This window comes from Natrix helvetica (assembly GCF_964273705.1).
Source record: "Natrix helvetica genome assembly, chromosome: 1".
Classification (NCBI taxonomy): domain Eukaryota; kingdom Metazoa; phylum Chordata; class Lepidosauria; order Squamata; family Natricidae; genus Natrix; species Natrix helvetica.
This window is the reverse complement of record NC_138548.1, coordinates 118,041,152-118,054,824: the sequence shown is the minus strand read 5'-3', so window position 1 is coordinate 118,054,824 and position 13,673 is coordinate 118,041,152. Positions and strand designations below refer to the sequence as shown.

Sequence of the window (13,673 nt, the reverse complement as noted above, 5' to 3'; positions counted from 1 at the left end):
TTACAACAGCAATTGGGATCAGAATTTCTATCCCCAAGCAATAGGGTTGTAAAGCATAACGTTATCTATTTCCATCATTTAGCCATGACAATCCTGGCAGTCCTCACTGCCTTCATTAAGTGAAGATTGCAGGTCAAGCAAGGATCTCATGTGACTATAACTTGCGATTTCCTGCCAGCTTCCAACAAACAAAGTCAATGGGGAAACTAGTAGGAAATCCAAAGTCTCAGGCAGCTTGCAAGCAGGCCGGCAGCCAGGCAGGTGAGTGTTATGAAGTGCAGCTGGGTGAGTGAGGGGACAGTACAGCATTGTGCAAGCAATTGTGGCTGGGCGGGGGAAGGGATGCTGTTAGACCATGCAAGCACAGCCAGGTGAAGGGGGTTGCTACACAATTTGGGCAGGGAATACTTTAGGCAGGAGCGTGCTATGAAATACATCCCTGAGATCTCATTCTCTGTAGCAGGTTCCTCAGGAAAAAAAGGAACAGAAAAAAAGCAACAGAAGCAACTTGCAATCTTCCCCCCTGGGAATGATCACTTCACTGTTAGATGCTGCAACTTCCCCCGCGGTGGCAGGGGAAGTTGCTGCAGTGCTCAGAATTTCAAGGACTATCTGTATGGTGAAATAGAGGCTCATAGGTGTTAATAAACCATGGCAGTGTTTTTATCACATTTTGAGGCTATTATCTCAATAGTAAACAGGGAAAGATTTATACGATCTGAAGAGAAACTAGAGTTTAAAGCTATACTTTTCAATAGATTTGGTTCACACATTTGTTTGTGACTTGTGGGAACCAAGTAATCACCTGAGAATTTTCCTTGTGCTTTACATCAATTTGCATGCCATTCAAGAGACAAATGCCGTGTTTCCCCGAAAATAAGACAGAGTCTTATTTTCTTTTGCCCCATGAAATATGGCCTTGAGCTTATTATAGGGGGAGGGCTTATTATTTTCTGGAGCTGGTGAGAAGCAAGGCGCACCTTTTACTTTTCCAGCTCCATCGCGTTCCTCGCCATTGTGTCCAGGGCCACTGGTAAAAAAAAAAACCTTCTCGTGAGTTCAATCAAACTTCTTGAAGTCGCGAAAAGGTTTTTTTTTTTACCAGGGGCTTCCCTGGACACAATGGCAAGGAATGCAACAGACCTGGAAAGGTAAGAGGCACGCCTCACGGCCCAACACCGCCTACCTCGCCCCAATGGTAAAGGTAGCCTGCCTGGTTCCCTTCCCCGCCATCCCTTTAGCGAGGGATGACAAGTGGGGTGGGGGGAGAAGCAAGGTGCGCCTCTTACCTTTACAGGTCCGTTGCATTCCTTGCCCTTTCGTCCAGTGAATCCCCTTGTAAAAAAAACCTCATGAGTTCAACTCGCGAGGTTTTTTTTACAAGGGGCTTCACCGGACGAAAGGGCGAGGAACGCAGCGGAGCTGTCAGTCTCTGTTAGCGCTAGGACACGTGTCTCGCTTCTCCCCCCCACCTGCCACCCCTCACTAAAGGGACAGTGGGGAAGGGAACCAGGCAGGCTGCCTTTATCATTGGGGTGGGGTGGGTGGTTTTTTTGCACGAGAAGGAACAGGCGGGAGAGGGTGATCGCATTGCTGGCCTGCTGCTCTTTTTGCGGCAGGCTCTTTTTCTGCAGTAGGGAAGGCCAGGGGGTTGAAGCACTTTTTCTGCAGGAGGGAAGGCCAGGGGGTTGAAGCACTTTGCTTTGCCTGCTGCTGTTTTTGCAGCAGGCTCTCTTTTTACCCCGCAAGCTGTACCGGTAGGTGGTACAATGGTAATGGTGAGGACCGATTGTGCATGCGCTTAAATAGTTGGGGGCGGGCTCATTTTCAGAGGAGGGCTTATTATGGCGCATGTTCTGAAAAGCCCGATTGGGCCCCCCCGCTCCCCCCCCGCCCCCCCCCCGCCCCCCCGCCCCCCCGCCCCCCCCCGCCCCCCCCCATGGATGGATCTGCGATTTGTGGTTTCTACGCACTTTAAGAACTTAAGAAGCACTTTAAGAACTACCTCTGGGCCTCGATGGTGGACTGTTTGACTATTGTGGTTTGGCGATGTAGGCTTCCTCTCTCCTTTTAGTTACCTTTTACATCTATTTATATCTTGGCCTTTTTACATTTATCTACATCTTGGACTTATTGCAAAGAAAACCCTGCCATAGCCATACTCACGGACTGAGTAACAGCATAATTTATTCTAGGGCTGACATTCTACGACTGCGGGGGTCCCCCCTCTCGCAGATATGCCCCCCTGCCCTGGTGAGGGCCCACCTCGATAAAGGGTTTATTAACCCAGAGAGGTGGAGGAAGCGGGGGATTAGGGGTTTTTTAGCGAAATGTTTTTTAAAATTTTTAAGGGGTTCCAGGGAGGGGGGGAGGGTTATTCAACCTGGGGGTATGGATACAGCCAGGTCAACAGGTGGGATCAGGACGGAGGGGAGCGGAGTGGGGGAGGCGAGAGGATACAGTATTCCTATAGGGGGGATTCCGATAGCGACGGTCGTAGGGAGGGGCGGGCGCGAGGACACCAGAAGAACGCATGGTCGGTTGGGAGATTGGGGCTGTTGGACACGCCCAGTCGCTTGTACCAACCCCCGCAGTCTAGGTGGACAGGATCGGCAGAGCCTGGGCCTTAGGCTGATGCTGTGTAACGCGAGGTCTGTGGTTAACAAGGCCCCCCTCATTAGGGACTTGATCTCAGAGGGGGAGCCGGACCTCGCAGGAATAACGGAAACCTGGTTGGGCCCGGAGGGGGGGTTGCCCCTCGGGGAAATGTGCCCTCCAGGTTACCAGGTATTCCATCAGCCACGGGCCCAGGGTAGGGGCGGTGGGGTAGCGATAATCATCCGGAAAGATTTGGCTCCAAGAGAATTCACTGTGTCGCAGACATCTGGTTGTGAGTCTCTGGGCGTGAAATGGGGCCCAGGGAGTCAGTTGGGTCTGTTGATAGTATACCTGGCTCCCCGCCATACATCAACAGCCCTGCCTGGACTCCTCGAGCTGATCGCGGAGATGGCGGTTGAGACCCCCAAGTTATTAGTGATGGGGGATTTCAATCTGCCGTCGACGGGAGAGGCATCCGAGGCAGCCCGGGAATTCATGGCTTCCATGACAGCCATGGATCTGACTCAAGTAGTTCGGGACCCCACACACGAAAGAGGCCACATACTGGATCTTGTGTTTGTCTCCGACCAGTGGACGAGTGATCTGGGAAGAGGGAATTTAGTCATCACGCCCTTGTCATGGTCAGATCACTCACTTCTCCAACTGGACTTCCCTGGCGCTACCCCCCGCCGCGGGGAGGCGGAACCAGTTGGTCCCAGATGGTTCCGCCCCAGGCGTCTGATGGAACCAGATAGGTTCCAGGCGGAGCTTGGGCCACCTCCTGCAGACCTGTCCCGCTCCCGGGCAGAGGACCTGGTGGCTGCGTGGAACAGTGCGGCCGCCGGGGTCTTGGACCGGGTTGCGCCTTTGCGGCCTCTCCGATGGCAACGATCGACTCGGGCTCCCTGGTTTAACGGGGAGCTAAGGGCGATGAAACGCCACAGGAGACGCCTAGAGAACAAGTGGAGATCCTCCCGCTCCGAATCCGATCGAACACAGGTAAGAGCCTACTTAAGGACCTACCTTGTGGCAATAAGGGTGGCCAAACGCCAATATTGTGCCAGGGGGGGCGTCCGAGGCTAGTCTTGAGATTCCACGCTGGGAGGAGTTTGACCCTGTTGTCACCGAAGATTTGGACAGGTTGCGCAGGCGACTGCGAGCCACCACATGTTTATTGGACCCGTGCCCCTCCTGGTTGGTACTGGCTTCCTGGGAGGGTTCACGTGGCTGGCTACTGGGACTGGTGAACGCTTCGTTGGGTGAGGGCCTTTTACCAACCGCCTTGAAAGAGGCGGTGGTGAGACCCCTGCTCAAGAAGCCTTCTCTGGACCCAATGGAGCTAGCAAATTATCGTCCTGTCTCCAACCTTCCTTTTTTAGCGAAGGTTGTTGAGAGTGTGGTGGCTCAGCAGTTCCCGCGTCACCTGGAGGAAGATGATTATCTAGACCTGCGCCAGTCCGGCTTCCGACCCGGTCACAGCACGGAGACGGCCTTGGTCGCGTTGGTGGATGATCTCTGGAGGGCAAAGGATGGGGGTTGTTCCTCCATCCCTGTCCTATTAGACCTCTCGGCAGCTTTCGATACCATCGACCATGGTATCCTATTGCGCCGTCTGGAGGGGTTGGGGATCGGGGGCACCGTATTGCGGTGGTTCCGCTCCTACCTCTCTGGCCGGACGCAATGTGTGTTGACAGGGGAGCAGAGGTCGACCCCGAGGCCCCTCACTTGTGGGGTCCCACAGGGGTCGATCCTCTCGCCTCTCCTGTTCAACACATATATGAAACCGCTGGGCGAGATCATCCGTGGTTTTGGGGTGAGATATCATCTGTACGCTGATGACACTCAGCTGTATTTTTCCACCCCAAACCACCCCAACGAGGCTGTTGAAGTGATGTCCCGTTGTCTGGAAGCCCTGCGGGTCTGGATGGGTGACAACAGGCTCAAGCTCAACCCCTCCAAGACAGAGTGGCTGTGGCTTCCGGCACCCCGGTACAACCAGCACATTCCATCGCTGGCCATCGGGGATGAACAATTAGCCCCGGTGGAACGGGCACGCAATTTGGGCGTCCTCCTTGATGCCCGGCTGGCTATGGAAGATCATGTGGCAGCCGTGGCGAGGGGGACATTCCACCAGGTTCGCCTGGTGCGCCAATTGCGACCCCTTTTGGACTGGGAGGCCCTGCACACAGTCACTCACGCGCTGGTGACGTCTCGCCTGGACTACTGTAATGCTCTCTACATGGGGCTCCCCTTGAGGTGCACCCGGAGACTGCAGTTGGTCCAGAATGCAGCCGCGCGGGTAATTATGGGGAGATCGAGGTTCTCCCATATAACACCGCTCCTGCGCGAGCTGCACTGGCTTCCTGTGGCCTACCGGGTGCGCTTCAAGGTGTTAGTTACCATCTTCAAAGCGCTCCATGGCACAGGGCCTAGTTACCTGCGGGATCGTGTCCTGCCCCATACATCCCTGCGACCCATTCGCTCACACAGAGAGGGTCTCCTCCGGGTGCCGTCCTCTAGAGATTGTCAGAGGGCGGTGCCCAGGAGTAGGTCCTTCTCTGTGGCGGGCCCTACCCTTTGGAACGACCTCCCCCCAGACATTAGAACAACAACCGATCTCCGCTCCTTCCGCAGTAAACTGAAGACCCACCTGTTTCGGCTAGCCGGCCTGGCATAATTCGACAACTTTTCCACCCCTAGGTCATTTTTAATTGTCAATTTTAGTTTTTAAACTATTAATGTTATTTATTGTAATTATTTATTTATTTTTTACCTCCTCTGTATGACACTGTGCTAACTGTTGCTTGTGTACGTCGCCTCGAGTCCCTGTGGGGAGAGGGGGCGACTAATAAGTTTAAATAAATAAATAAATAAATAAATTATTAGCAGGGCATGTCTTATTTTCAGGGAAACACAGTAGGCACAGAATATCTTAGAACACCTGCATTTTCCTTCTATATGCTACCCCTATCAGTGTAATGTCAGAACTCTAAGACTTCCTCAAAGACAATTAAAGGACCAAAGGTGGTGACAGCTTCTGTAATAAGTTCCTGACCTGTGACTGCATTTATCCCTTCTGACTCAGTCCTATGGCCTAAAAATGCCATCCAGAGAACCTGGACCATCCCCAGTAATGATACTGGGGGCCAATACCTCCAATAAGGAGAGAAACAGATGAGGATCAAATATCTCCCCAATGCAGAGACAACACAAAATATGAGTGACAGATGTAGCATTTCAGGATCTCCTTAATCCCTCAGGAACAAGTCAGGCTCCTCCTCAGCCTTCCAAAGCTTCAACCCAAGTACCCTCCAGAGCAGGGAAATAACCTCCTGAACAAGTCACATGCACTTCCCACAACCACCTTGCTCAACCTTTCCATGAGGTTTGGCTTTTGTCTGCAGAAATCTTTATAGTACATAATTTAAATCATACTGCAGTTCAAGGCAGACAGCTTCCAACAAGCCCTTGATTTGCAAATCATCCATGACAATTAAATGTCAGGGTTAAAATGGCAGCAGAAGCTGGCCCTATAGGCATTTTGACAGCCTGCCCTACAATGTCAACAGAGCATCTGGAAGCAGTTAATGCAGCCAACTACTGCTGTGTTACAAAAAAGCAACTCCTCCTAGAAATCCATTCTATGGCAGACTCATCACATCCAAACTATCAGAGTCCTTAAGAACAAGGTAGTCTGTGACTTTATTACTGGAAAGTAACAAATGGTCCTGACTCTGTCATTAAAGCCATAAAAATGTACTGTACATAGCAGTAAATCTGCAGGCAGGTGCATGCCAGTAAATCTGCCAGCCATGTCAAAAGAGAAAAGCCAAAACACACTTTAAGGGAAGAAATTAAATCTATAAAAATAGAGAACACATTTTGAGAAATCTGAGAAAAAAACTAGCAGACATCAGAACAACAATTTTCTCTCTCTCTTTCACACACACAGAGAGAGAGAGAGAGAGAGAGAGAGAGAGAGAGAGAGAGAGAGAGAGAGAGAGAGAGAGAGAGAGAGAGAGAGCAATATAGATGACCAGCACAAACATCTGCCCAATTAAGCTGCTTACTTTCTAAACCATCTCACGCTGTTGTCTGTCGTTTGACTCATACAAGACAAAGCTGACAGCACACTTCCTCACCAGTAATAGTGAAAGTGACCCTGGCCCTGATTCCCCTGAGAGTTCCGTACCAGCAGTACTCAAAGAATCCACATAACTTCAAGTCATGCCAAAAGAAACTGTCTTGTAAGCGAAATAAACTCCAGACAAGCACTATCTTCATAGAAAGGTATGCCCTCATCTGCTTCCCAATCTGAGGGGACTTTCCTGCATTAAGAGAACCCGATGCACAAAAGAAACAGCAGAGCTCACCTTTTCTTTCCCTAGATAAGCCAAAGGACATTTCTGCTAAAGTGTTATGATCCTTGATTGCCAGATCCACATTTTGCTATCCATGCTGCAATGATTGTGTTGCACTAATTGCATGTAGCTAAGACAAACAGATACTCTGCCACCCCAGGGGACACTTAGCCAATGGGGGACCATCGCATTATAGGTGGTTGATAGATTAATAGCATATTCCACCATCACCCCCTCACCCTACTCTCTTCCTCCCATCCTTTAGTTATAACTGATAATTGGTTTCTGTGTTGTTTTATTCTTTTTAATATTGTAAGCCACCCAGTTACCTCATAGTGAGATTAGCGGCAAAGTAAGTTAATAAATAAATATAAATAATAAATAGATATAAATAAATATAAATAAATAACACATATTACATCTAAACACTGGAGGGCATTTACTCTAGCATGATATCATGCCCTCCCCTCAGCTCTCCTTGAAGGCTGATACAGGAAGATTCCTAATCTAGTGAGATCATGCTCCTGTGACTTTGGGCACACTGAAACAATAGAACATGTGCTTTTCCAGTATTACAGAGACATATGTAGCCTCATCTTATCATAATTGCATAAATGCCAGGCCACGGAGGACAATTCAATACCTGTGACCAACCTGTTTTATGACTGTCATAACTTACAATTGTGATGAGCAAGCTACATTATGGCCGTAAGTCAATATACTTCCTCTTCTTCCTCTTCCTTATGGTTAAATGAATCAAGGTGACATCTGCCTGAGCTGATTCTGAATGTCATTTCACTTCTCTAGATTGAATTTCAACTTCCTTTGTCTAGATAATAGTTCTTACATATTTCTGTCAAAGTTATTTTCCTTAGTCTTTCCAAAAATGCATTCCCCTTAGTGAAATTGCTTTGCCAAAAAAAGGTTTGATGTCTACAGAGATTTTCTATCATCCAGGTTATGGTTGTCACAAAGATGCTTTTCCAAAAAGCAACTGGACTTTCTTGGTTTTTTTCTTTGAAAATGTTTCAGTTCTCATCTAAGAAGCTGAGAACTGAAGAAACTCCTTGGATGGGAAGTGAAACATTTTCAAAGAAAAAAAAAACAAGGAAGCCAGTTGCCTTTTGAGAAAGCACATTTGGGACGAAAAAGGTTCAACTTTGTTATAAGAGCCAATGCTTACCATACAACATCTGCAAAGGCTGTGAATAAAGGCTTAGATTGATACTGAATGCCATGCTTTTCACAAATGGACTTCACCAAGGGGGTCACCTTCCAGTAATTATGCCGAGGCATGGTGGGAAAAAGGCTACATGAAAGAAGAGAGAGAGAGAGAGAAACCTGTAAGACGTCATGCAGTCTATGGCTCCTCTTTTTGTAACAATGAGATAAGCACACATTCAATCCCAACAACCTCTTCCCAATGGTGCTGAACAGAAAGGTTTAGAAGAAGCACCTAAGCAGAATTCTGGCATCCCTTGCCTAGCTTGATTGAGTTCTTAAGCAAAATAGGCAGAGATATATCTAAGATTGATTGCAAACTGGGTTTTCCTTCTACGGCTATGTCTTGCCATTTTTTTCCCTTAAACATCCTCACAGATTATTGTAATGGGTCTTGTCAGGGTTCAGTGGCTGAAAGATTGAACTATCTGAACGGGAGACCTGGAAAGAGGAGACTATAACAAGTATCTATCATTGACACTTAGCAGGGTTAGAGGAAATCCAAGTCTCCTCTCCAAAAAGGGTGGATCGCAAGAGTGTGTAAAATATTCAAAATTTAAATGGTTATAAAGTATGAGAGTTGATCTGCATGAACAACTTGATATAGTGCAGAAAGGTCCAGAACTATTTCCTCTCAATGAGAAATAAATAAATATCTGTCATAACTCCTGTTCCCTGCAATAGGGGAAAAATGTGATTTCTAACCACCATGTTCATCTCTTTTGGAGCCTGGTAAGTCTGTAGGTCAACTGACTGAGTGGTGTACAGCTTTTGTAGGCCAGTCATTCATGCTACTTCAAAACACTGAGAAGAAGAACAGGAGAAGGGTTGCATGTGAAGAGAGACCATATTAACAGAAAATCTGGCCAGAGAGGAGAGGGGCAGAAGGAAAGTATCACCCCATTGAAGTATTCAGTTTTGTTGAGAGTAAATTGGTTATGATTTTAGGTTGGCATACGAGGAGAAGTGAAAGAGGGGGGAGTGGCAGTTTGATTTTCTCAGAGAAAAATAAGGATGAACATTTGAAGAATAAGCAGGCAAAGGGAGAAGGGACTTAAAGGCTAAAGAACAAAGAACAGGCTTTGTAGGAGAAAGTAGGAGGATTCAGATTAAGTTCTCAGGAAAGAGGGTAGAGGAAATTTGTTCTAGGTAAAGCAACAATGAAAGTTGTGAAATGCAACTTGACATTCCTTGGAATGTGTCTGATGAATTATTAGAACATAGAATAATAGGGTTTGAAGGAACCTGGGAAATCTTACTGAAGATTTTTATTCTGCATAATACTTATGTTCTTCTTCATTCAAGATCATATGTGAAACTTCAGAAAAGCTAATATGTGAAACTTCAGAAGACAAATATGGTGAGAACAACAGTGAAAGAGGTAGCAAACACAATTATCAAGCAATATCCCCTTTATTTTCTAGTTTATTTGAAACTGTGATACCGCCCCTCCCCAAATTTCCATTTCCCCTAAGACAAATATACTTACTGGTGCTCAATTTGGAAGTTGAGGTGGCCTGTAAACCAGTCGTTGAATAAGGACTGGTTTACATTGCATGTTGCTTGAAGCTGAAAAGGGAAGAAAGAGAGGAATAAGCCAACTCTAAGAATGTATTGATTTTGTTTCTTGCTGGACATTTCCTGCAGCTTTTTCAATCTGTTCTCTAAACAAGAAGAGAATTTTGTACTTTGGATCAAAATCAAGATAGTGTGGTAACTCCATATAAGCAGAAAGGTGATGCAATGATCACCAACTTTAAGACTTGTCTCCACTTTCTAGAACCCTGATTTTATTTGTGCCACATAAGGGTTGGTCTCTGAATCAGAGCTAGGCTTAGATTCTACTTTTTTGGATGGAATAAATTGATATCCTTAGAACTCACTGACCTGCAAACAAAGTGTAATAGCATGGTTCACTTTATAAATATTCTGCTTATAATGGACTCTTAATTTGGCCCTGAATTGCACCCACAAGGAAAAGGCAAGTTGAACAATTTACACCCATGGTTGCTATCAAGACTATCACAAAACAAATATGCTTTCTCACTTGTGCTCTGAACTGCAGAAAATCAAAGTGACTTCCAGGTTATGTCTGCAATGACTTTGAGAATCCTACCATTGGCAAAAAAAAAATCCAAACGTATGGCTTATTCCTTAAATGGTAAACTGTATTTCTAAATAAGAAACTGTATTTCTTAATACAGGCTCTGTGATCTCAGAGAGTAGCAGAAAATCTCAGCCAGATCTCAATCCCAAAAACCCTTCAAGGATCTGCAGGTACCTAACTAGTCTTGTGCAATGTTTTAATCCCAGGACAGATCTTGATCTGCATGCTCAAATACATGCGGGCGAGAGGGGAATTTTAAGTGGCAAAATCTATTTCATCATATATCTAAAGACTATCAAAGCTTGAGATCAGATAGTTCATGCCTCACACCAGTTTTCTTCCTCAGAGGGAGAAATTCATTTTTTCTCTTTTGCCTTCCTCCACTCCATCTATTAGATTGCATTTATATATGAATATGTCACTTGAAATAAGGGTTGGGGAGATGTACATCTCACCTGCATTGAAACCCAGTCCATGTTCTTATCATAATCAATGGCCATTGGGATGTGGTTCATTTGTGTCACCCAGACAAACCAGTGACTTTCTATGATTCTACGCAGCAAAAATAAAAGCAGATTACAATTTTGCAACCTACACAAAAGTACAAATAAAGCAGTTTGGAAGTAACAGAGAAACACCAGAAGAGGAGAAGAATTAGAGGGAAATGCAACTAGAAGAAAATTAAACAAAAGCAAACTAACCAGATGCATATTTCTAGCAAAGAAAAGCTACTGAAGAATTCATGATCATTACTATTCAGAATAACTGTAGTATACTAAGAACCTCTACTATTATTAATAATAATTATAACAATATTTTTTATTAACAACAATAACCCTAACAATAATTTCCCATCTTTATTTTGTACAATTCAAAATGGTGTATGTGGTGTTTCTCTTCTTATTTTTCCTACAATATGAACCCTGAAAGGTGAGTTGGGTTGAGAGAAAGTGATTGGCCCAAAGTCACCCCAATGGCTTTCATGCCTCAGGTATTCTGGAACTCACAGTCTCTAGCTCAGCTCCTTAATCATTATACCAAATTGGTTCTCTATTTGAGACAAGAGGAAGAATTCCAGTTTTGGAGCTGTAGATTTCCCTGTGAATTAGAGCAGATTAATCTCGTATTCTCATGGAGAAAATCGATGTTGTCACAAGAGTCAAAAACCATTTGATGGCACATAATCCAGGGGTGGGTTCCTGCCAGTTCTAACCTCTTCTATAGAGGAAGTTCCACAAATCTACAGTGCTGTTTAGAACCGGTTCCAGCTCCCTCCCCTCCACCTGTCCGCACCACGCTTGCCCCGCCCACCAATCACTGATTGGCTGGCTCACCAATCGCCCTGCCCTCCTCTAAGAGTCCTATCTAAACCTTAAAGTATTAAAGCTGTCAAGTTTGAACACCCTTGAGGATTTTTTTCTAAAGGGTTAGGGGTGCAAGGGTCTTGTAACTTGACAGCTTTAAGACTTGCACACTTCAATGCCAGAGTTCCTGAGCCAACATGACGGGAGGAGGAATTCTGAGAGTTGAAGTCTACAAGTCTTAAAGCTGTCAAGTTTGAACACCCATGGGGGGGGTTCTAAAGGGTTAGGGGTGCAAGGGTCTTGTAACTTGACAGCTTTAAGACTTGCACACTTCAATGCCAGAGTTCCTGAGCCAACATTTTGGTTGCTAAGCAAGAGCGTTGTTAAGTGAGTTCCACCACATTTTACAAGTTGGCCACGCCCACCCAGTCACATGACTGCCAAGCCATTCCCACTCAGTCCCATGGCTGGCAAGCCACTCCCACAAAGCAGTCCCACCTACAGAAGAGGTTCTAAAAAATTTTGAAACCCACCACTGACATAATCCATCAAGCTTCATGGTAAAAAATAGACTTGGGTGTAGCCTATTTAGCATTTTTTTCCACTGAGAAAATGTCAGTATAATGGCTGGGAAGATGTGAAAAGAAAACCCTGACCCTAACTCTGATTAAAAGAAAAAAAAAGGAAAAGACATGTTCTTGTTGAGTTCACCTCTATATGATTATATACATGTTCCTTGGCAATGTGATAGAAGGGATTTGACCTTCTCTTCTTCCAGGAAGATTTTAAAACTTCCAGGTCTAACCAACAACCCTGAAACTTCCAGCGGGAGGGGGGGGTGTCTAAAATCCAACTACTGTAACCATGGTCAAAGCTGCTTGGAATCTTGGCCATTCCAAGATCAACTAAGGTTGACTAGATTTTGCCATCTGCTGAAAAGCAACTCTGAGAAGACACAATGCATCTATAGATGCAAAAAGGCATTGTACATGATCATGCTCCATCCCACAACACCCTCTCAGGGAAGGCTAAGGCATTCCATTCCTGGTCTGAATCAGGGCACTCAAGCAAGAGAGAAAGCAAAATGCTGGTTTGGGCTCTGAATATTGATGTATGTATTTATTCAATTTGCCCCAATTGGTGTCCTCCCAAATGTGCGAGAATCAACCCTTTGGTATCACAGAACCTGAAAGCCAATACACGTGGCTGCATAAGGCACAAAGCTTTGTCTACAAGGACATGGCATGGCAACCCAAAGAAATCCGGAAAAGTGTGGGATCAAATGGAACTAACCTCAGCAGGAGGAAAAGACACAAGAGGCTCTTGAGATCTAGTAGAAATGAGTATGTTATGAAGAACCGAAGATAGAAGGTCACCATCCAAGCCAAATCCTGTCACAAAAACACAGAAATATTCTGTCAAATAGTATGGTATAATCCCATACCAAGATGCACCTGCAGTATCTTAAAAACTCGTCTACATTTTTGCTGTGGCTCCCTTTATTATGCTATAATGGAAATGCAACCTCCTTTTGGAACCATAGTGAAAATACTACTTACCACCCAATTTTTGCGCCGAACAACGAAGTAGAAAACATACCACTGCAGGTAGAAAGGCACCAGAGCTGGTGGACCAACTAAGAAGAATGCAAAGTTACATGTCTAAGTAAAATCAACTCAAAGCAAAGTATAATATTTGTAGCTCAAGGTTAAAATGAGGGGTCCTTAGTGCTTTCTAAGCTTTGTTGTTTTCTTGAAGACATTTCATTATTCAAACTAGGTAACATCATCAGTACTGAGCTATAAATATTGTCCTTTATAGATATTTAATGATCTCACTTTCTCTATTCCCTACCTAATGAATAAGAGGAGGGGGACTTTGTTAAGATTCAGATGTAGTGTCTCACTTTCTTGCAAGCCAGAGAAGAATTATGCACTCACTCATTGGCTCTAAGTGTCAGGAAGACCTAAGAATTGTTTTAATGGATCAAACCTCAGAGCCTCACATGCCCAACAGATGTAAAATAATGCTAATATTTTCCCCACAATAAGTAGGATGTCTGTAGCAATAGCAATAGCACTC

At 45.4% G+C, this 13,673-nt stretch overlaps 1 protein-coding gene and 1 long non-coding RNA gene across 4 annotated transcripts in view; one reads left to right on the top strand and one right to left on the bottom strand.

Moving 5' to 3' along the window:
- Positions 1-13,673, bottom strand: part of LOC309382949 (acyl-CoA (8-3)-desaturase-like) — a 34,192-nt gene that overhangs the window by 2,421 nt on the left and 18,098 nt on the right. For both annotated transcript variants that reach the window (XR_014173733.1, XM_081934939.1), the window contains exons 7-11: positions 13,151-13,227; positions 12,885-12,982; positions 10,743-10,839; positions 9,670-9,749; positions 8,143-8,268 (exon numbers count right to left, since the gene is read on the bottom strand). Coding sequence is in view for 1 of the 2 variants with exons in the window: in XM_081934939.1 (XP_081791065.1) it covers positions 8,143-8,268; positions 9,670-9,749; positions 10,743-10,839; positions 12,885-12,982; positions 13,151-13,227 (478 nt within the window). In the remaining variant the exon portion in view is untranslated. The remainder of the gene's footprint in view (positions 1-8,142; positions 8,269-9,669; positions 9,750-10,742; positions 10,840-12,884; positions 12,983-13,150; positions 13,228-13,673) is intronic.
- The window catches only part of LOC309382964, a 43,961-nt gene that overhangs the window by 21,285 nt on the left and 9,003 nt on the right, over positions 1-13,673 (top strand). The gene's annotated exons all lie outside the window — the stretch shown is intronic.